Source organism: Megachile rotundata, chromosome 8, assembly GCF_050947335.1.
Source record: "Megachile rotundata isolate GNS110a chromosome 8, iyMegRotu1, whole genome shotgun sequence".
Classification (NCBI taxonomy): Eukaryota; Metazoa; Arthropoda; class Insecta; order Hymenoptera; family Megachilidae; genus Megachile; species Megachile rotundata.
Window position 1 is genome coordinate 15,465,532 of NC_134990.1, and position 23,576 is coordinate 15,489,107.

At 30.2% G+C, this 23,576-nt stretch overlaps 7 protein-coding genes across 9 annotated transcripts; 3 read left to right on the forward strand and 4 right to left on the reverse strand.

Moving 5' to 3' along the window:
• Nucleotides 1-286: 286 nt before the first annotated feature.
• On the forward strand, nt 287-3,439 carry LOC100883360 (carnosine N-methyltransferase). Of its 2 annotated transcripts, none has more exons than XM_003702759.3 (7): nt 287-532; nt 1,031-1,256; nt 1,776-1,933; nt 2,069-2,209; nt 2,284-2,446; nt 2,503-2,736; nt 2,815-3,439. In XM_003702759.3, exons 1-7 carry the CDS (start codon nt 426-428, stop codon nt 2,992-2,994), a joined length of 1,209 nt encoding a protein of 402 aa, XP_003702807.1. In that variant the 5' UTR covers nt 287-425; the 3' UTR covers nt 2,995-3,439. The 2 variants fall into 2 exon arrangements, with proteins under 2 accessions (XP_003702807.1, XP_012139700.1); XM_012284310.2 differs by having other exon boundaries at nt 1,031-1,238.
• A 516-nt stretch (nt 3,440-3,955) lies between these two features.
• LOC100883248 (protein KTI12 homolog) lies at nt 3,956-5,181 on the reverse strand. The gene is made up of 5 exons (XM_003702758.3): nt 4,964-5,181; nt 4,625-4,886; nt 4,417-4,555; nt 4,271-4,333; nt 3,956-4,160 (listed from the first exon to the last, which is right to left on the reverse strand). Exons 1-5 carry the CDS (start codon nt 5,124-5,126, stop codon nt 3,963-3,965), a joined length of 825 nt encoding a protein of 274 aa, XP_003702806.1. The 5' UTR covers nt 5,127-5,181; the 3' UTR covers nt 3,956-3,962.
• LOC100880489 (methionine aminopeptidase 1D, mitochondrial) lies at nt 4,961-8,200 on the reverse strand. The gene is made up of 7 exons (XM_003702901.3): nt 8,060-8,200; nt 7,751-7,990; nt 7,492-7,683; nt 7,280-7,430; nt 7,108-7,218; nt 5,179-7,026; nt 4,961-5,091 (listed from the first exon to the last, which is right to left on the reverse strand). The coding sequence occupies exons 1-6, from the start codon at nt 8,093-8,095 to the stop codon at nt 6,836-6,838; spliced, it is 921 nt and encodes a 306-aa protein (XP_003702949.1). The 5' UTR covers nt 8,096-8,200; the 3' UTR covers nt 4,961-5,091; nt 5,179-6,835.
• On the forward strand, nt 5,505-6,768 carry Prosbeta7 (proteasome subunit beta type-4). Its single transcript, XM_003702757.3, has 5 exons — nt 5,505-5,640; nt 5,852-6,058; nt 6,130-6,276; nt 6,352-6,550; nt 6,625-6,768. The coding sequence occupies exons 1-5, from the start codon at nt 5,513-5,515 to the stop codon at nt 6,712-6,714; spliced, it is 771 nt and encodes a 256-aa protein (XP_003702805.1). The 5' UTR covers nt 5,505-5,512; the 3' UTR covers nt 6,715-6,768.
• A 171-nt stretch (nt 8,201-8,371) lies between the features above and the next one.
• Nucleotides 8,372-9,987, forward strand: LOC100880377 (NAD-dependent protein deacylase sirtuin-5, mitochondrial). Its single transcript, XM_012284491.2, has 5 exons — nt 8,372-8,644; nt 8,715-8,929; nt 8,995-9,137; nt 9,314-9,464; nt 9,676-9,987. The coding sequence occupies exons 1-5, from the start codon at nt 8,405-8,407 to the stop codon at nt 9,728-9,730; spliced, it is 804 nt and encodes a 267-aa protein (XP_012139881.2). The 5' UTR covers nt 8,372-8,404; the 3' UTR covers nt 9,731-9,987.
• On the reverse strand, nt 9,177-12,757 carry LOC100880263 (fanconi-associated nuclease 1). 2 transcript variants are annotated; one of them, XM_012284490.2, is made up of 8 exons: nt 12,545-12,757; nt 11,400-12,448; nt 11,197-11,328; nt 10,676-11,119; nt 10,210-10,618; nt 10,020-10,142; nt 9,772-9,883; nt 9,177-9,640 (listed from the first exon to the last, which is right to left on the reverse strand). In XM_012284490.2, the coding sequence occupies exons 1-8, from the start codon at nt 12,611-12,613 to the stop codon at nt 9,624-9,626; spliced, it is 2,355 nt and encodes a 784-aa protein (XP_012139880.1). In that variant the 5' UTR covers nt 12,614-12,757; the 3' UTR covers nt 9,177-9,623. The 2 variants fall into 2 exon arrangements, with proteins under 2 accessions (XP_012139880.1, XP_076390961.1); XM_076534846.1 differs by lacking the exon at nt 9,177-9,640 and having other exon boundaries at nt 9,719-9,883.
• A 2,752-nt stretch (nt 12,758-15,509) lies between these two features.
• Nucleotides 15,510-23,129, reverse strand: E(Pc) (Enhancer of Polycomb). The gene is made up of 10 exons (XM_076534845.1): nt 22,364-23,129; nt 21,453-21,591; nt 21,126-21,367; nt 20,727-20,983; nt 20,501-20,636; nt 20,113-20,415; nt 19,726-19,877; nt 19,507-19,638; nt 18,464-19,429; nt 15,510-18,289 (listed from the first exon to the last, which is right to left on the reverse strand). Exons 1-10 carry the CDS (start codon nt 22,514-22,516, stop codon nt 18,172-18,174), a joined length of 2,598 nt encoding a protein of 865 aa, XP_076390960.1. The 5' UTR covers nt 22,517-23,129; the 3' UTR covers nt 15,510-18,171.
• Between the last annotated feature and the right edge of the window lie 447 nt (nt 23,130-23,576).

Consider the following 23,576-nt stretch of genomic DNA (forward strand, 5'->3'; position numbering starts at 1 on the left):
GTTTAGAACAATTGTAGCAACCGATATAAAACATTATTGAATTATATATAATATACAAAATTATACATGTATGAAATATGCCTCAAATTTTTATAATCGAATTAATATATGTTTATTTTCTTTTTTATCCTTTAAAACAATAAATTATCGAAAATCTTTTTGCCTTCTTATACACATATATGTATAGATGCAATATAAAATATATATATTTATGCATGTAGTATTCATATATACTTTGTATGCTGTATATATAAAATAATATGTATATACATCACATAAGAGATGAGTTGCAGACAATTCAGCCTTAAAGAGCGATTTATTTGTGATAATGTGAACGCGTCGTAACGCGTGCACCAAGAAAGCCGCCGCTGAAAGTCGTGCTAAAAAATTCATTAAAATATTAAAGTCCACGTTCAAATATAATAATGGAAACAATGACAAATCCTTATCCAAAAAAAATGCACGACACTTATGAGGATGAGGAGGAAAGAAAACATTTTCAACGTATCGTGTCAGCTTTCAAATATTACAAGTAAGTGTTTCACGGAAAACCATTTAATAAGACTGTAATCTTTGAGGTGGTGTTTAGCCTTTATCTTTATGACTTTTATTCTTTTACTTTGTTCTTTGTGTATGATAGCTGCAATAAGTAGCGAATCGTTCAGTTCAACTTTTCTACTTTTATTAAAAACTCTTCAACATTACTTAACCTTCAATGATACGATACGATGCTATGACATTTTCTTTCTAACATTTCATGATCGGCTGATGCTTATAGAAATTGTGTTTTAAACTGTATCATTAGAATACAGTTCTTCAGCCAAAAGCACAATGACCTATATATGTATGTTTAGCAGGACACATTTAGAATTCATGAAATATAGAATCATGTAGCTATGCTAATTTGTGAATTGTTGATCAATTTAAACTGCAATTTGGTTTAAATTGGTAGCTCCATAATATAAGGAACATAGTTTATAAATGTAACAATATAATGAACACTTTTTATTTTGACATTCTCTTTTTGCAGAACTCATTCACTGTCAAGGGTTAAAAAGACAGAATCTTATTTATCATCGCTTCCAACAAAACATCAGAAGCTTCTTTCTAAATATAGAGAACATTTACAAGAAGTCAAACGATGTATTGAAAATAATGATGAAATAATTAAGCTTATCATAAAGGATGTAGCACATATTTTTGAAAATGTTAGCCCATCCAGTGCACAGACTGAAAGTGTAAGAAAAGTTCACCTGGTGTGTGGCATGTATACCCTGTTGTACATTATTATATGTTCATAATGTTATGATTGGGTCATTTCATTAATCCTTTTGTGGTATATTTACACTAAACAAACAAATAATCATTTTCCATATTGCTTGAACAAAATTCAAAAGTCCTTACTTCTCTTTTGCACTTAAATTATTCTATAATCAGAGAAGCATAAGCATTTGTTTGTTCAATGTAAACCAACCCCTAAATATGAACAAATATTTTTGTTTGAATTACCAAATAGTTAATGATGTGATTCATATTAATCAAAACCAAAATTGTAGTATCACATACATGTAGTCCTTTTTCATTTGCTTAGAAAAATTGAACTACTAACACCATGTAAACAAACAATTTCCGTACATTTTAATATTATGTTCTCAAGAAAAAATTGTCTAATTTACTTTCTTTTTCAAGCTTGGTTCTTTTTCTCATTGTCTTAACAAGCTTCTTTTTTTATAAAAGTATTCTATTGTACAAAATATAGGTAGGTCTGATTGCAGACATTAAATCCTCGTCCAGTAATGGCTGATCAGGAAAAGGTTCAAGCTACAATTAAACAACTAGTTCGAGATTGGAGCGTGGAAGGTACAGAAGAACGTTCGGCGTGTTATCAGCCTATTATAGATGAAATCATGAATCAGTTTCCATTAGACTATTGGTATGACTCTTACAAACTGTATAAATATATCAAGTACAGTTTTTTTTTTTAATACTATTATAGATATCTAGAATAGTTATTTCATTGTAGTAACACATAGTTCAGAAAAGTATGAAATGATAGGTAAATTTCCAGTACACCATCAGATGTGCAAATTCTAGTACCTGGTGCAGGTTTGGGAAGATTGGCATATGAAATTGCAAGACGTGGATATACCTGTCAAGGAAATGAATTTTCTCTATTTATGCTGTTTGCTTCACATTTTGTATTAAATAAGTAAGAAACAATTTAACAAATTCTTTAAGATGAGGTACTATATATGTGAGTTAATAAATTATTATATTTTAAAGGTGTAGGGGAATAAATTCATATCAAGTACATCCATGGGTACATCAGTATATGAATAATTTAAAACCAGAACATCAAACTCAAGCTGTATTCTTTCCTGATGTAAATCCTAGTGATCTTCCAGAAAATGCACAGTTCTCTATGGCAGCTGGAGATTTTCTAGAGGTAGATTCATTGCATAGCAAGAAATTATGAATATACTCAAAGTTTATACATTGCAGGTTTATACAGAAGATAATCATTGGGACTGTGTTGCTACGTGTTTTTTTATAGATTGCGCAAATAATGTCGTACAATTTATTGAAACTATCTATAAAATTTTAAAACCAGGAGGTATATGGATTAATCTTGGGCCATTACTATATCATTTTAGTGATATGCCAATGGAGGATTCAATTGAACCAAGTTATGATGTTGTTCGTGATGTGATTCAAGGTTTTGGATTTGAATTAGAGGTAAATTATATTAGAGAATTTTAAATAATATCGAATTAACGTAATTTTAAGCGAATCTGTTATTTACTCTATGTTTAGAAAGAAGAAACTCGCGTAAAAACACGTTATGCTCAGAATGTTAACAGTATGCTGCAGTGTGAATATAATAGCGTATATTTCGTCTGTCGAAAACCCAAGAATTTTAAGAGACGCATAGATAATGATACGAGTCATAGAAATGGGTCCGAAAGTAACGGTATACAAGAACAAGAAAATTAACTATTGACAACCTGATGTATTTTATTTGTATGAAAGATTGATATAACTGTAAATGCATTATGTAATAGTTTAATTATTACAAAAGCAAAGCTGTTATACTTTATGAACACAAGTCAATATTAGATAATTTGAATCTAGAAAGAAAACAAAATCTTTAAATCTAGTTAATAATTAAAGTGATATTTTTTTATCATAAATTTTATTTCAATGTAAGTAATAGCTACGTACGATAAATTTATTGTTAACAAATTGGATAATAAAGTGACATGGTTATTTTTGTTAAAAATCAACACAGTTTGATTCAAATTAATTTAGAATAATGCCAATAACAGTTTTGCAATTTTCCTTTGAGTTCATTTGTGAGTTAGATTATTATTAACGTTTATTGTTTGAATTATTTACCAAATATCATTATAATACAAAATAAAAGAAACTAAATTTGGTTGCATGTATATAATATACAATATCCCTCATTTGGAATGTTCTTTTCCACTTTTTGAACAGATACTTTTCACATGAAATGCATCTTGAAACGTATGCATATTAATTTTAAATTTTTATAGAAACCAGTGTTGCCTTATCCAATTTTGTCTGAACTATTCAAATATTAATATCACAAAGATGATTCATTTTCATATTCATTATTTTTTGTACTTTGTTTTAATAAAACAAACTAAAATTGCATAAATTTCATTCTCTTTTTGAAGAAAAAGTAACTAATGTTATTTAATTGTGATAATGCATTTATCAATATCATAAAATAAAAATTTACTTTGCAATGTGAAATACATGCAGACCAAAATTATTACAAGTTAGACCTGATAATGTAATTAATTTAATTTTTTATTAAAAAATATGTAATAAAAAATATTGTTAACATATTTATTGCCTTTTAGAAAGATATATTATTTTAAAATACTTACAATCCAAAGGTATCAAAAGATGCAGTATGACAATAACATTTTTGTTTACAAACTTTTATTAAGATATTGTACAAATAATGTTGCAATTTGATTAACTTCAATTTGTTGCATTTTGCTGTAAGTTAAAAATTGTCTTCGTAACCTCATAAGCTGTGCCACAGTACATGGGTTTTGCATTATTAAATTATACTTTGGAATTTTGAAATCACTTTCAATACCCAATTGTTTGGCCGACAGTATTTCCTTCAAAATAAATATATAGGTTTATAATTCATTACAATTCTGAGTTTTCAAATTTCTGTTTTTTTGTAACATTATAAATCTTATTATGATAAAGTTCTAAACTAACTTACATTAACAACTTCTTGAGTTACTGTATCCAAATCATATAAATAATTTGTTGATGACAAGGGCGGCTAAAACAAGATGTATACTTATATAAAATACAAAAAGGTTAATAAATTTAAATTTTAATTAGTAATTTTCTGTATATACTAACACATTGAGTACTTAGATTTGGTTTTGGTGCCTTTGTTTCGTATAGTGATTTATAAATTTCATCAAAATTTAATACATCTTCTGGTAACAAGGAATATAATGGTATATCCCACCGATTTTTACTATCTGGAGCTTCATATCTACGTATTATGTTATTAAACTCTTTTATTATGTAGTAACAAAAATGTATACTGTTTACTCTCAATTACCTCATTACTAATGCATCAAAAATTTCTCTATTATATCGTTCACTTTCTGGTCGTTTTTCATTCCACAACCAAGCATGTTCAACAGGTATATCACAATATATTGTACACTGAGGAGTTTTATACGATTTTGTCATACAATAAATTTCATAACGATAACCTTTAATATAATTGCTACCGTCGATTATTAATACGTCAGTTACATTTAACATTCGTTGTGCTGCTGACTTTATATCACTTCTAACACCTTTTTCTTTTTTAGAATCTGCAATAAATAATATTTAAACTGTTATTAAAATTAAGAGTTTACTGCACAAAAACATAAATGAGATAGTAACTAACCAGCATAAAATGAATTTCTGTCAAAGCCTGCTTTAGACACAAAATCAAGCTCATGAATAACTTCTACTTTTTTTCCTACTTTATTTTCAAAATATTCCTTCAATTCGATAGATCGTGTTGTTTTTCCACTGCACGGAATTCCGGTTATAATAATAAGTGGCATTGTATAAAAGATAATATTTTAACCTATCCAACAACCATAAAAGCACACATACATATCTGCTCTCGAATCAGTTTTGAGGTAAACACAGCTGGACAGAAATAATGTAAGGGCCTGTAGACGAATACTAATGTATATTATGTTCCTGCTCGTTCGCAAATCTGATTCATTCAATGAATTTGACAATACTTTTGTATTGGCGGGCGGTGAGGATTTTTTTACTTTTTACTGCCATTTTCCCTAGGAAAGCCAAATTGCACACTACCAAAATAAAATGAAAACGCACAAACTAGAGACATTTTTTGCAGGACAAACTTGTTAAAGTCTGAAACTTCACGTGAATGATATTTTAAACTGTTTCAAAGTTGTGTTTAAAACTTGCAGGAATCATGGCATTCAGTAAAGTTGATTGGAATACTCCTGCACCATTTTGGCAAAATGGACCTGCACCTGGTGCATTTTATAACTTTCCTGGATGTTCTACTTCGTCCAATAATGGAGGATTTCAAAGATCACAGTAAATTGTTTTAAAATATTCATTTTTCTCATATAACCTTTTATCCAAAATTGCATGTCATGTTCATTTAAAACTATTATAAACTTGTAATGAAGTACTTTTACAACAAGTTAAAAAATTTGTTGAACTGTACTTATGTATTCAATCATTTAAAACAACTTTAATCTTAAATAATCTACAGTTTTAGTAATCATCAATGTTTGTTTCATAGAGCTCCGATGACAACTGGTACATCTGTGGTTGGAATTCAATTTAAAGATGGTATTCTTATAGCAGCAGATGTTCTTGGATCATATGGATCATTAGCTCGATTCAGAAATTTAGAACGTGTGATGAAAGTGAATGATAATATTATTCTTGGTGCTGGAGGAGATTATGCTGATTATCAGTATCTCAAAAGAAGTATAGAAAGAAAAATGTACATTCCAGTTTTTATTTTATAGCTATTTTGTACTTCTTGATTCATATTATACTTTATACATTGTCTAGACTTGAAGAACAGTGTTTGGATGATGGTTTATCTTTAAAACCCAAATCTCTACATTGCTGGTTAACTCGAGTAATGTATAATAGAAGGTCAAATTTTGATCCATTTTGGAATAATTTTGTTATTGGTGGTATTGAAGGAGACCAGTTGTGAGTAGTTTGTTTTTTTTGAAACAATATATACTTCACTACATACATATAATATTTATTTGAATGTTTATACAGATTTTTAGGTACTGTGGATAAACTTGGTACAGCTTACAGTGATCCAGTAATTGCAACTGGATATGGAGCATATATGGCAACACCTATTCTCAGAAAGGCATATGAAGAAAATAAAAACATGAGTAAAGAAGAAGCAATAGAGCTCCTATACAAAGTGATGCAAGTACTTTTTTACAGAGATGCTCGATCTTTCCCAAAAGTAAGTTTATATTAATAATTTTACAGGATTTGTGTGCTAAGAAATATAAACGAATTTAATCTATTTAATTTTAGTATCAACTTGGTATAATTACAAAAGATGGTAATATTGAAATACAAGGACCAATAACTCTAGATAGTTACTGGGATCCTGCTATTATGTAAAGACAAATATAATCAATTTTTTTCTTAATAAAAATATTTACAATATAAATAAAAGCGTCGCTGTTATTTAACCTCTTATAATTAATTATAAATTTTGTACAAGAAAAAATTTATAACAAGATTAATAAGTTAATATCTCATAATCAGTGTCTGTAATTAAAATAGTATGTTCACATTGAGCAGTTCGTGAATTATCTACTGTAACAGCTGTCCAACCATCTTCTAAAATTTCAACATCTTTACTGCCTTGACTTAAAACTGGTTCAATGGTAAATGTCATTCCCGGCAACATTTTTCCATCAAAATTATTTGCTAGTAGTATTAAAAAATAATACAGTATTATAATCAATTGTGATCATAATAATAGATGTTTATATTAATATATCAACCCACCAAAATGCAGAATATCTGGTGGTCCATGAAAATAAGTTCCAATACCGTGTCCAGCAAATATTGGAACTACAGAATATCCAAATTTATTTGCTGTTTCTTCAATAATATTTCCTGTAAATTAGTAAAAATGTATGAGCAGTTTTTCCTACACCTCTATTATTTTGGTAATTACCTATACTAGACAAATTTTCATTTGGTTTACAAATATCAATAGCTTTTGCCAAGCATAATTCTGTTACATTTATTAGATGCTTAGCTTCTGTGTCACAATCTGCTACTGCAAATGTTTTTGAACAATCTCCATGATATCCATGTAAATATACCTAAGCAAAAGCAAAAAATATATTGTGTGTAATTTTCTACAGAAGATAAAAATCTACTTACTGTTATGTCAACATTAAGTATATCTCCCTTTTGTAATGGTCGTTTATCTGGAATACCATGACATGCTACATTATTAATACTAGTACATATTGATTTAGGAAATCCTTGATAATTAAGTGGACTAGGATAAGCTCCATTGCTTATTATCAGTTCATGGGCTATTGCATCCAATTCATCTGTAGTTATACCAGGCTAAAATGAGATCTGTTAATTCAGTCAAAGTTTTAATGTATCTTTATAAATAATATTTATTATGTACCTTTATATATTTTCTGACATACATTAACACTTGTTTAGCAAAATTACAACTATATCGCATACTCTGTATTTGATTTTTGTCTTTAATTTCTGGATTTTTGGGTCCTTTTCGGGGTATAGATGACTGACTGTATGAAGGTTTAGGAATATAAGGTGGTACCTTTCTAATTTCAGTTACTTCCCATGGTTCAATAATCTCATAGTTGCCAAAAGAATTGTTAACAACTTTACGTGCAGTTGCCTAAAGAAAAATAATATTAATCAAATATACGAAATTATCTAAACATTTATTCTTTAAAAATAAACGTACTTGTGATTTGCGTTTGAAGAAATTTCTAAAAAACATTTTACTAACTCTCACTTAACCCTTAATATGATCGGTACTGTGTATGCAATGTGTACTATTACAGGAATTTTAATTCCTTTTAAGAAAACTATTTATTATAAAAGTATGTTATATAAAAACATACAATTATAATATTTATTTGATATATTTTCAACATTAATAATTTATAAAGTTCCCAAAAATGAACATAACACTGTTACATACTAAGTATGTACGTAAATATAAGTATATAATAATATAAATATATACAAATCAGCTGACGTCTTATTGCTTAAAACATAACCTTGAAAACAGAAAGATTTGTAAGATATGAATGTCATGAAGTCATTCCGAGAAATATTAGCAAATGCGAAAAATGTATTAATATTAACTGGTAGCGGAGTTTCTGCAGAATCTGGTATTCCTACATTCCGGGGTGCTGGTGGATTTTGGAGAAAATATCAAGCCCCAAATCTTGCAACTCCAGAAGCTTTTGCTGCAAATCCTTCTTTAGTTTGGGAGTTTTACGAATATCGTAGAACAGTAGCCAGTCAAGTCAAACCTAACAAGGTATTTTGGTTGATTATTTCGTTTAATTTCTGATCAATGTATTTGTAAATAACTTGTACTGTAATTTTAGGCTCATGAAGCAATAGCAGCTTTCCAAGAGAGTAGTTTAAAAAATGGTAAAAATGTTACTATTATAACACAAAACATTGATGAACTTCATCAAAGAGCTGGAGCAAAAGATGTGATAGAGCTTCATGGTTCACTTTATAAAACTCGTTGTACAGTTTGTCATGATGTTTCTGTAAATAAAAATATTCCAATATGTCCTGCACTAGAGGGAAAAGGGTAAAGTATAATTTTGTAAAGTTCTAAATAAATTATCTTGTGAATAACATTATAACTATATATAGATCTCCAGATCCAAATATTATGACGTCTGATATTCCAAAAGAACAATTACCAAGATGTCAAAAAGAAAATTGTAATGGTTTGTTAAGACCACACATTGTATGGTTTGGTGAAAATTTAGATGAAAATGTACTTCAACAGGCTTGTAAGTATTTTTGTACTTAAGTAAATATATAATACATAGTAAGTGTTTTTATAATATATTGTACACTAATATAAAATTATAATAAACAACTCAAATTAAAATTATTTGTACATATAAAATATACATAAAATGTTCAATAAAATAAAAATATTTTTCATATCAATCTAAAATCGTAGTTAATGCAGTCGAAACGTGTGACGTTTGTTTGGTTATTGGTACATCATCCGTTGTATATCCTGCGGCAATGTTTGCGCCAGAAGTAGCAAATCGCGGTATTCCTGTTGCCGAGTTTAATTTAGAAATGACTCCAGCTTCAAGACACTTTCAGTAAGTTAAGTTTCCCAATCTTCTAAATATTTTTTACATGCAATAGTCTTATAGTTCATATAAAAAATATAAAATTTGATCATTTTTAAAAGTACTTAAGCATTGCATTTTTATATATTATTTTGTTTTATGATACATATAAATACTGATTGAAGTGCTTTATTTTTCTCGTTGAGCTGAAATAAAATAACGTTATGTATATTTTTTAAAGGTATCACTTTCAAGGTCCTTGTACTACAACTGTAACAGAAGCTTTAAAACCCTAAATCTATATTATGAAAAAAATTCAAAATTAGAGTATATTTACCTTTTACTAAACATACTTCTGTATTGAGTCCAAGCTGATTTAAGTATTCCAGCCATAATCGTTGTTTAATTGAAAGGGAATCTTTGGGACCCTTGACTTCTACAAGTTTATGCTGTAGAAAATTGTAGATATTTCATAATTAATGAAACATATTTTGTAAAGTAATGTAAATAAATTACGTTTGTAAAATATATAAAAGATAATAATTTTAAATAATATTTTTTCAATGTCATTAAATAGTCACTCACTTCTTTAGATTGAAAATTCCATATAATTAAATCTGGAAAGCCAGCTTTCCACAACTTAAAATTTTCAATAAGACGCCTGCAGATTCCTATAACACCTTGAACTCCCAAACACTGCACTATTTCCTAAAATTTTTTATTATGTTACTTTGTATAACATTAAAGAGTAACATAGTATCAATGTAATACGTACTTTTAATTGATTATCTTTAAGCAAAGTTGTTGGCATTATTGACTGGAATTGTTTACAAATTTGAAATTTTTGCTCCATTAATGTACTTAAAGACATAGAATCTAAATTATTAATAATGTCAAGTTTCAACTGTATTTTTTCTTTTCTATTTTCATAAAAATTTCCAGTGAATAAATCATCTGGCGCATATTGATAATCTGTGACGAATGCGCCAGGAATATGTACATCATATAGTTCTTCCCAAAATAAAGTATAAAAAAAAATAATTGGCAATGCACCCTCGCAATGCAATCCATTAGAAAAACCTTCCTGATAATAATGGTATACTGCTACAGTTTCAACTGATCCATAACTTCGACCGTTCGAATTACTTTCAATACACCAAACGCTTTTGTTTGTTTTAGTATTTCTGCAATGATTAAATGTTTAGTTTAAGAAGAAGATAAATGTGTATGACAAAACTTACTCTGGCATTAATGCAGCGCTTATAACATTAGTTTTATTCTCGTGTTCTGGCATTTGATGACTGTGTTCATCTAATATTTTATTAATATCAAATTTTATTGTGGGATTTAACCCAGTTTTTTTCTTTGCTATTCTTTTTGCTCTTTCTATAAGCTGTACTATATCTACTTGTGTTAAGTCTTTACTTAAAGCTTCGATTATTATTAATGCACTAGCTTCTATATTTTTATTGTGATGCATTTCAGTGAGTGCTAATTCACAATACCATTCCCCTTTTTTTGTATGCATACAACAATCTTGTTCTAGTAAGAAACGTAAGACTTTTACAACTTGAGTCTTATCCGCATCCTTTTTAAATGCATCTACACATAGAGAAAGTATTTTGAACCATACATAAACGGGTAAGTATCGTCTTACATGCACTGGAAGTAAAGAATTCCTCAATCTGAAAGTTGTATAGTTAAATACTATAGTTAAATCTATGTACAGTCTAACTTAATAATATGTTAAATTTTGAATTACCTCACTGATTCTGTATTTATCAATCTTTGTAATGTTTCCATGGCTAATTTTCCACAATCTTTTACCTCTTTCCATTTCTTTCCTTCAATTAATTGTAATGTTGTAGATAAAGTTGTCTTAGCCTCTATGTAACTATAAGTATAAATTAGATAAACAAAACATATTCATCCTTTTGTTGCATGTAAAACATAAAATTAACTTACCTCATTAAATGCAAGTTGCTAGAAAATATTGGAAAACGATTTTCTGGAATACTAGGAAACATAACTTTTCCTAAGTAAACATCACTTAATGCAAAAAATATATCTGCTCTACTCATTTTTGGGTCACTATTCGGCATAATTAATGTTAATATCTTGTCTATAATGACCCATGTTTTTTCAGTCAAACTTACACAATAATCAAGTATATTAATGACTGAACTAAATAAAACATCACTAGGTTTTTTCATACCAGGAAATAATGCCTTTTTTTCAGAAAATATTAGTAATGTTTTAATGTTGTCCTTCTTATTTGGACAACATTTTAATTTCAATTTCTGACAAATTTTTTTAATTTCATCTGCTGTTAACAACTCCAGAATCATTATTAAATTTATGTCTTTTAGGTCCAAAGTACAAATTGAATGTGTAGCCAGGATTTGAAATATATGTTTTAAATCCGAAGCTGTTTCTGGGTAACTGATTTGACTTTTTCTAAACCATGACTTTTTTCTTTTTATCATGCGTGATAATAATAACTGTGCATTATGTGGCAGTGATAATATTGAATATATAAAATCCAATTCACTTTCATTAAAGTATCCAACATTTATTGGATTACGGAAAACAGTAAAAATAGTGGCAAACAAAATTTTAGAATGTAAATCCACAGGTAACATTGCATCATCTAATTCATACTTTAATGTAGATTTTTTATCTACATCGTTATACGAAAAATAAAATTTACCATCTCCATATATTTTCTCTAAGTTGAAATTATTATATGATATTGCACCTGTTTTTAACAAATTCATATTATCTATTGCTTCATTTTTTACAGTCTTATTAATTATATCATGAAATGAAGATGTTTTCATCAATTTTCCTGATGGAACTTTTGGTACATAGTTGTTAGATTGTGATTTGATAGGGGATACAGAATTACTTCTTTTTAATTCGTTTGTTAAAGGTTTCTCATGATTTTGTGATGCTTGACTAACATACAATAAAGAATCTTTGGTGTGCATGCTCAACTTTTTGCGTTTTTTTAGCTGAAAACACAATAAAAGTAGTTTAAGTGCATACAGTATATCATATAACTTATCAAAATGTTATCAAAAGATTAAAGTAATAAAATATTAACTTACAGTTTTTGAATTTTCATTCAATATTCGTTTCTTAGTATTAAAATATTTATCTAATGTTGATTGTGGCATTTTTTTTTATTTTACTGGAATATCACAAGTTTATATCAAAATGTAACATTTCACAAACAAAATAAAATCGATTAACCTCCTCATTCAAAAACACTCGTGGCACATTTAAGTATATGATTTATATACATGCATTAATAATGTAGAGTTTGCATAATTTATATTATGCATTTAGTTTTTTATTACGTATTATAGTGAAAATAATATACGATTATATTTTTTTGGATTTGTATATTTACAGTTCAGTAAAGTAAAATCTTAGATTTTATCTATACAAGTTAAAAAAAAATGGCGACTAATGCCGACAATGCATTGCATTTAAAGCTTCGTTTGTAACAATGTTTTTTAAACAAATAATCATTAAAGCTATAAAATAATATTTAGAAATAATGCTTAAATTTTTATCGCCTATAGATAGATGCTCCTGTCAGTCGATTATAGTGACATCAAGAAAAGTAACCTAAAACACAAATAGAAAATTGTATTTGTGAATATAACAAAATGAATACTGAAATTTAGATAAGAAAAATAGCGTGTTCAAAATATTTAAAAAATAAAATAATATATTCCTGTTTTTGAAGTAAGAAAATATGATTTTCAAAATCATAAAATTTAGCACTTTCGAATGCATCGCATTTACAAGAAATAAATATATAACATAAACATTAAATATATGTAATCATAATCTAAATCTTCATTACGAAGTAGTAGTTAAAATTCCAAAAGGGAAAACAATTTATTTGAATACTTTGTTGAAATTATTTAAGTAAAAAAAAAATACATAAAATGTTAATAGATAATTTGTTTTATTTTATTAGGAAGGATAAAAATTTATTTTTACGCGATGCAAACAAAATTTATTTCAGCAGAAATACTGCTTTAAATGTTTCATCTAAATTGTTTTGCAATCATATGTTATCATGTTAAAATAGGCTGTTTTTAAAATAAAATATTTTTATATCTTGATTAGAATAAATACTTTGTTGCTACATAGCGTACAAAGTATACAATATAGCATAAATAGAATAGTCAAACAAAGTAAAACTTTGATGTGTTAACATAAATTACATAGAAATGCATATTGTTCATATTCTGTACAATTGATAAAGAATCTTTTTGCCATACGTTAATAACGTATGTGTACAATAATCAGATTGTTTATAATCTGCCAATTTAAAATTACATAATCAGAGTACATTTGATATATAAATTGCAACCCATAGATTGACATATATACATTCAATTAGTTATGTTATCTAATAGATTCAAATGTTAATCACATTGATTATAGATATTAATGCTAAACAATAGTTGAGTTTAAATCTTTATATGTAATTTATAGAAAATAACTCATCTACCTGATAACATCTCTACTTTTCTAATTACGTAGCAAGGGAAATAAATGTAAGCGAGCATCTTCAGTTATATTGCAAAATATCATTTCACTGACGAAAGAATTTCAGCTTTATTACTATAAAATATGTAACAGGGATATAGCAAAAAATTATAAGCATAAGTCGAAAAAGCAAAAAATTTAGGAATGTAATTTATTTATCAAACTTTGACGGTTTATAAACAATAAATATAATTCACGCTTCGATTTATATCTGGTAATATTTTATTTAGACCAAATTAAATTTGATACATGCATTTAGCGAAAGGTGTTATCAGGGGACGAGAGAGTAGATGATGTATGTATCGAAGAACAAATTAAAGGGAGTCTAGATCAAACATTCTACGTACATAGAATTTGATATCTGCCCCTTACGTTCTCCGACTGTACAATCTTGAGAAAAATTCTCTATACTCTCGTCAAACTTTCGTTCGAATCAGAGCTTTGGTTGGAGCGTTTTTCCAATTAAATCTTCCTGTCGCACAGCGACATAGAAGTCCTACTGTATTCACAGAATAAAATACACGTATAATAGATACACCGCATTTCGACACCTGTCGATATTATCGTAAAAGTTTTTAACACTCAGAACTTTTTAAGAGCTTCACGTTAAACATCATATCTGTAAGCTCATTCTTCTCTCAATAATTTTTTTTTACACGAAACGATTAATAGGTCTTGTTCGATCGCTCTAAATAGTTGCATTGATTCGGCTTACTCCTACTTACATGATACAGTATTGTTTTCCACGAATGCAACGAATTAGGTAAACACGAAGTCCTCACAATACGAATTCGACCGAATTTTTTTGTATTCTTTTTTATGTAATCTCATCGACTAACTACATAAATTACTAAAAATCTCTTTAAATAATCAAACGTTCTGCGAATATTGTTAGGTAATACTCTAACTACCGTTAGTTCGCTCGTAGTAAACCAATGAAAAAATATATGATATCGGCCTCTTTGTCAGTAGAATTTCGTGTTTGCCAAATCAGAAAATGTAAAGCGAACTCAGTCTTTGGTTGGAGCGATCAAACTTTCAAGATTTTCGACGTTTTATTTGTAAAGTGGCTATTGGGTCAATATTTTTAACATTAATAAATTTTATATAAAAATCCATGTACCACTATATTTCGTTTAAAGCGTTCCAACTAAAATAAACAAATGGTTTTTACAAGTACATTTTTGGAAATTTTTTCCGCATATCGCTCGTTTTTCTCAAAATCATATATAGCGGAAATTCGTTTTTTTTTCTTTCTTTGTAAATACAATTGAATTTCATGAAGAGAATTATAAAATTAATGTAAAAGAAAAATGGCGATAAAAAGCGAATTGCTTGATCATGAGTACTTCTTTTTGTTTCTCGCATAATGGTGAATTTGAGAAAAACGAGAGAAATAATCAGATATCTAAAGTATGTACAAATGTGGCAGAAATTAAATTTCACAAAATGTTATATAATATACAGGCGAGTGAAATTCTTAACAAAATAATAAGTCCTATCCAGGATAAAATTTCTTTATTACTCCTCCTCTAAAATCGTCCCGAATTCATAAATTTTCATACACATCGCTGTGCGCCTACCACAACAACATTAATTACAGTTATTTTTTAGTTAATTACCTAAAAGTAAGAGATACAATAAGCGTAATTATTTTTATATGTACAATATATCTTTTTTGTTTGTTTGTTTGTTTCTTTCTTTCTTTCTTATTATGATTTCATGAAGTCTTCCTAGAATTTGCAATATTTGCACCATTAATTTTATTTCTTTCTTAATTTCGCGTTACGGCTCGCGAGAAAAGCTTTCCTTATTGCATACTTGAAAGAAATTTCTGTGCTTCGAGTCCAAAAAATCAATGACTATCTGAAACACTCTGCCATTACCACTTATAATACAATTTAAATAACAAATCTTCGATCCGAATGGCTAGGATATTTATCTCGATCAGTGCCTAGAAATTTTAAATAAATAACAGATAAATAAGTGAAACTTCTTTTAAAGAATTATCAAAATGATGTGACAGATACTCTTAAATTTCGTCAGTTCCAAACTCATATATCTGATAACTTATTTCGAATAACTATTTTTATTTAGTTTTACATGCATAATTTCTATTAGCCACACAGAAATATGAAATATGTGTTCGTAATAAAGAAAAAATTTATTTTATCCATGTCATTGATGTCCAGATTACAATATTGTCCATTTTTTATCAGCTTATTTTTTGCTCAGTTCTTATGTTATATTACTATGTTCTTAATATTGATATGGAATGGGAGACAATAATATAGAAAGACTAAGAGGAAGAGAATGACGCGCGTAAAAAATGTGCGCAGATTCAGTAAATATTTAAATATTGGTCTTGTTTAAAAGTATTTGAAATTTATCAGCAAGATAATGTAATAAAACATATGAACTATGTGCAAGGAAGTGCCAAAATATTTGAACCGTCATTTTTCTATACTTGTACCAATAAATTTGATAAACGGCTTGCGTACGATAAATCATACAACTGAATAAATAACTCTTCTTTTAATGGTAATATCATTTTTAAATGTAATATTTATCTGTTCTAAGTAAAAATTTAAATTGTTTATTTAAAGCTTAAACGTAGATTTAGCTATTGCTCTAACTTGTATATGCTGTGTTCATTGATCATAATAAAGAATTCTATTGGTACGAATAAAAATATATAAAGCAATTTTTGTTCCTTGTCGAAGTACCGTAATTGAAGCCTTATTGCAAAGTACTAAAATAATGAAACACCTTTATGGTATATCCACCTGTTGTACGAGAGAAAAAGACTGACTGTTTCATATTTTGTATGGCAAACGAATTCATTAATTGTTATTTCCATAGTTTGTATCTGTTAAAGTTTTAAAAACTTAAAAATTTATATACACTTCTTGCAAATATTTTATAAACCCTACCACAATGTCATGAACTTGTCAATTTTTAATATAAATTTTCATGATACAAGCTTTCCAAACGCAACATTAGAATTTTCAGTTTAAACTTTATGGCTGTATTTGTTTGTGTAAAGGCTGATTTACTTGTACACTATTGAGACAAAAATGCATAGTTCAGTGATTGATAAAATTATTAAAATCTTTTTTATTATAAGCATAACTTTAATGCTAATTTCACGATAATTATCAGTAATGATAGTTTGATTACTTCACAGCCTAAAAACTTTTAACATATTATTACTTTATAATAAGAAGTAAATTAAACGTTTCATCGTAATTAAACTGAATTTATATACATCACTGAAACAATCAAAGTATTCTCTTCTGAGTACTAAAATAAGCGGCAAAATGAAATTAATAAAAATATTTATAAGGTGCTTATATATATTTCTCATAGAAAGCAAATATTTTTATTATGTATCTTTTAAATAAATTTAAAAATCACGAACGTATATCCAGCAATATTAATTTTGAAAATTTTACCTTTCTTATAATGCTAAATACTATTAAGTTCGATAAACTGCGAAATTTGGAAAAAATAATTCTAACATAAATATGTATCTGCGCACAATTTTTTTTCATAAAATGATTAATGCTGTGTTTGAGAAAGCTTATGTTATGAGGATAACAATTTCAGTATAGAAACTCCAGTATCATTACTTGCATATGAGTAAAAAATGACAAAGGAGTTCTGCCAAATTTTCAATATGTCAGTGTCAATTATAATTTTGTCAAGTATAGAAGTTCCCTTGCGCTGAACAAAATTTTATATCCTTCTAATTTTTTCCCTTTCTTTCTAATCTCCGTATTAGTATTTCAATATTTACTTATTACATCCATTTCGAAATTTGTTTCAAGAAAAGAGAAATAACATTAGCCGAAAACTAGTATCAATTTAAGGTTGTCCAATGAGCAAGGAAACAAACAACTTAGAAAAATAAATTAAAGCACAATCTTCTTGTGATCAAGATAACTTGGTACTTGTAATGGAATCAACACCATTCCGTCATCATCGCCACAATAGGCAACTGATCAGAGCATTTCTGTAATCGAATCTAGCCGTACCACTTTTTCTTTTGTTTCAACACGCACGTAGTACTCGTCCAGTCTCCGAAGTCAGACAGACATAGGCAAGGTAGTTAACGAAGCCCCCAGTGACGTATTGGCGGCAACAGGGGTGCCGATAGCAGGCATCATGTCACTTCCATTGCTAATGAATTTGTTTTGTTTGCTCGAACAAGTTGCTGCTGCTGCGGTTTACCGTCGCATGCTGCAGTTTCCACTCCATCCACCTCCATATCCAAATTTTCACTATAATCAAACATATGACATTTGCTAACAAATACTTTTTTTAAGATGCTACATATCAAACTTAAAATTTTGAATAAGTATCCAAAACTAACAGGTATTTCAATTATGTCGTTTCTATAAAATAAAAATTTGTCAAACTTTATATATTAAAATAAAGACATATGACACATTTACCTATTACTATTAAGCGTAATTTCCCCGGACGTTGGGATTTGTTGCGTCTGACTTTGCGTCTGTTGTTGTTGCCTCGCAAGACTCGCCAATTTGCTCTGTGCGATCAAGCCAGGTAGCAGATTGGACGGCGGATGTTTTTGCGGCAGAACTATCGTTGACTGATTATTCACGACATGAGTGCTATTTGAAAGGTTATTAGAGTTATTTATATGTGGTAATGGACCATTTTGATGTCCATTACCGAAGTTTGTAATTGTTCCACTGGTCGTGGTACTTGCACTGAACACTCTGACTCCAGCACTACCACTGCCGCAGTTGCCGCCATTCCTATTATTTGTTGGACTAGTCAGGGACTTAGATAGAATGGAGGCGGAACTGCTATTGTTTGGAAATTGTCTGTGTTGTTGTTTAGATTGATTCAATTGTGTCTCGGTAGTAGTACTTGTACATTGCGTAGATACCGTACTTGATGTTGTCGGTTGATTGGTCGCACACAAGAAAGACGATGGGACTGTAGAACTCGTAGAAGTATTTACAACACTAGAACCACTACCACTGCACTGAGGCCGACTCTGTTGTGTCGCAGGCTGTGCAAAAAGACTGCAAGGTAAAGGAGTCACAACGAAATGTGAACTGCCCAGATCGTCTGTCCGCGAATCGCTAGAGTTATTGTCCGATAGTCCACTAACGCACGCACTACCGGTGATACTCGCCACGGCAAGGTCGAAGTCCGACAAAGCATCCACCGAAAAATAATCCGCGATATTGAATTCCGACGTGAAAGGTGGTTCATCTCCTGGCCGTTCAGGTTCTACTTCCACGCAGATAGATGTTGCCTCTGGTGGGAACGGATACGGAAGCGGTTTCGGTCGAGATAACGTTGGCTCTGAATCCGAGTCCGTATCACTACTTTCTTCGCTTGGACTATACACTGACACAGGTGGAGTCTTTGGTCGGAAATGTAACCTACATTGCATAAAAATAAGTTAACGATTAATTCAATTATACTGAACACAGTTTTTACGTATAATTAGTAAATATACCATTCTTTTTTAACTGGAGTTGACGCGGTAGTTGTATCGGAATCCACAGGTTCTCGTTTTGGTTGATGTATCGTGAAGTCTAGAGAAGACCACATATCATCCATATCGGTTGAACAACGGTCCAATATTACTCTAAAATTGTGTGATATCGAATAAAGGAGAAGAATTATTAAAACTGATTCCAACTGATTCTTTGCATTTATATAGCACGTATCATACCTGCCACCCCGACCAACTCGCCGTCGCGCAAAACCAATACACCGTGGTACTGGTTTGCTAATGCTGGTCAGCGCAAACCTATACTTCTTATCAGCCAAGCCCCCTTCGCTTTTATCACACCACGGCCAATTTCCAAATCCACCTGATACAGGCTGCAAAGAGAAAAGCTCTATATCTACAATCCTGAAAAAAAGAACTTTAAGACTATTTCCATACTTTTATAGCAGTTCGTGACGATTTGCATTGACACCCACGATATACTAAGTAAAATTGCCCATGTAACAGAAAAATATCCTGCCTAATATAGATTTTTACAACAGTCGGTTTACAAATTGTACAAAAACACATTTATAAAAGAAAAATTTTGACGAATTCAATAGCACTCACTGGTAAATAAGTGCTATTTCTATTCCGTCGAAAAGCAAATTGACCCTCATCAGCGGTATCTTCGTCATCGCGATCCGAGGGAACCGAGGGCTGAGAATGCGAGTGAGATGGAAGTGGACTATCTTCGTCTGAGCTCATCAGCGGGTCCAGCCCGCCTCCAAGAACACCAGGCCGACTACCCCGACCACCTCCGCTACCTGTTCCACCGCGTACTCCACTGTCGTCCAAGTTACCTCCTCTACTGTCAGTTTTATGTTTCCGTTTCTTGTATTGTCTTTTTTCTTTCCTGGGTACTACTTCGTCCTAATCAAAAGAATATTAAATACATCATTGAAATGTAGTTTTGTTTGACAGATGTAAATATATAAAAATATCAAAAAATACTTGCTTTACTACAAACTTTATTCGCCCAATTTTGATGAACACCAAATTGATTTGTAAATATTGGAGCAAAGGCTGGTCTCGGCGTCTTCAATGCTGATACTTCCGCTAATATCTGTCCATTGAAGTCCTGTGCTTGATATCTATGTAGTTTTTCAAATTATATTCAGTTTAAAATCTTTTCTCATAAAATACAAAACAGGTAGAAAAAGCAACGAAAATTATTATCAAACCTTTTCTCGTAAACTTCGATTGTAAGATGTAAGTGTTCTCGTTTGGTTTTTTCCCTTCTTTTAACCATTTCGAGAAGTGTAACTGCTCTACTAAGATCCCTACGGAGCTTTAGCATCTTTTCATAACTAGTTTCATCATTCTTACGATTTTTACGTGTTTGCATTTTTTCGGTTCTACGTCTAAACGCTAAATAAGGATTATTGGCAGCTGAACCAAACCGATGCTCTGTTTTTACCGATAATAAAAGGGGGTGTTGCTGTGAAGAAAGGACATGTATATTAATATGATTTCATTATGTAATATGCTGCTTCTATACTGAATAATTAATTGTTCTCACTACTAGTTTGAATGTAATAAAAAAAAAGATAGAAAGACAAAAGTAGGATGAAAAGACTTACTGTTTTAAGACGTTTATTCAACCAGTAATCAAAAACAGCTATAATTAAATCGTCATCCTCTTTCAGAAGAGCCTTTGCTTCATTAAGAGTGACTACAGTTTGCCCTGAACTTTTCTCCAAACGATCCATCATTTCTTCAAATTGGAGAGGAGTTAAGTCCATCTTACGGCTCTGCACCGCAACCCATTTTTCATCTTCTGAATCCATATCATAATCTGGAATATCTTGCTCCATTGCAAAAGCTTTGAAAAGAAAGGAGAAATTAATAAAGTTCTTAATCGCATCACAATATATGTTAAATACCAATTTTTTATAACATTAACTTACGTTGCATATGTATAAGCTGACGAGGTAGCTTATAATCAGCTGGATAGATTTTGTCATAAGCTTCTACATCTGTCAAGTCAGTTACTTCTGGGGTAGGAATGATTAGACCTGTACATATTGCTCTTTGCAAGTGATGTTCCTAAATAAAGAATCATAAGTAATATGAATTACATTTTATCGTGAAAGAAAGTAGCATAAAGAAACATGCTAATAATATTCTTGTTGAAGAATACTTAATTGTATATTTTATATAAATGATATACATGGCAAACACGTTAAAAGATATAAAAACAGCACAGTTTGTTATAATTTCCATCAATAATTAATATACAAATATAGTTATTCTTGACAATAATATGCAAAGTATTAAAAGCATGTACCAAAAGTACAAAATAATATTGAATATTGTCATAATTCTTGATTTATAATGTTATATTAGCTGTTTTTCATAAACAGTATTTGAACTCTATCATTGAACACATATGTAACGCAGCATGGAATAATCAATGTTTACATATCAATTAATACAGAAATGGATCAAATTCTTTAATAAAAACTATCATAAACATTCGCATATACTATAGAAGGCTACAAAAAAGTCTAGAGCATTCACAAATGAAGAATTCTATGTCGAACATTAACGTTGGAACACCTATCTTAATTCTGTTATAACTATGAAACAAAGAGTTGACAGCTGTTAATATTAACTTAACAAAGTGCACTTATACTTAAAGAATAAATTTAATGTAATAAACATTACTACCAATTACGTTTAACAATAAAAATACAAAATTTCTGTACATAATAATAGTAAATAGAGTGCCATCTGCCGGTTGTTTACGAAGATGCGCTTGAGGGTAAGATGGCGGACAGGGAAAACATGCTGGAAGAAGGCTGAACGTTCGACTTACACATTCCTCCTCCTTTTCCATGCCGCTGGGCATTTGGGGCACAGCACGGTTAATGGCCGAATAATCTGGTAGATCCGGCAATTCTTCGGCCATATAAATTGGCATGGGCTTGGAAGCGTCCAGGGCGCGGGCCCTGAACGACAGCTTGCTCATCCTGAGGCGGCTGGCTCGCGTGTTGACAACCGAGTTGGCTGGTGTCGAACCGTGAGGCCAGTCGGGTCGGCTCGGGCCTCGGACTTGGGGAACGTGAACCTGACTGGGCCTGGCTGGGGGCCCTGCGGCCGTAATACCCGGCACAGAGAGCGCTCAGGGCCTCATCGTTCTCCGGCCATCGCGCTGGAACACGGTCACTCAGTCACCAAACGAGATATATCACTTTGAAAACATGTTTGCGTGACACGGTCCCTGCTCAAAGCCATCATGGCCGACGCACAGCCATTTAACACGTTCAGCTCGAGCAGTTCCGTGATGCGACGTGCGCCGCGCGGGAATCGGCTCGCTGCCGCCACCGGTCAATCTGCGACCGTCTATTGGACGCTTGGAGTTACACTTTGGACAAGCCTTGTTCACACTACCCTCTTGTTTTATATATATTTCAAAACTAATTTTCAGCTTTTCTTAAACATTTAACAATGTTATAACAGTAGTCAAATAAAACATTGCAATAGAGTTCGATAATTTTTAAGGAAAATGCAATTCATGCTGCATCATGTAAAGTGGCGTTCAGATTGGTGGGGTTTCCATTAACCTCTTACAAATTGTTTTGACTAAAGATATACATACACCATATGCGTTAATAAAAATTTGGAAACATTTTTAATATATCAGCAATGAAAAATAATAATTTTGTTATAAAAAATATATTTAGTATTTTTTTATACATTTATAGGTTGATATTTTTTTACTGTATCTGTCAAAGTACTGGTTCGAGGAAACAGTAACTGCGATTTATATTTACAATCATTCAGTTATAATATTTTGAAAAATAATAAAATTTAAAGCTGAGTAATCACCAACAAATTACAACGTAATAGTGTTATTACCATAATGTGTATATTCTTGTTTGTATTTTTAAATACCTTCGATTTGCGCATGCGCTACACCTATGAGGATGCATATAGTTTAAATTTTCAAATTACTTGCGCGAAAAAAATTTGTAATTATATTTATTTCGTTTAAAGTCATGAGTTTTATTTGTTTGTTTTACAATTTT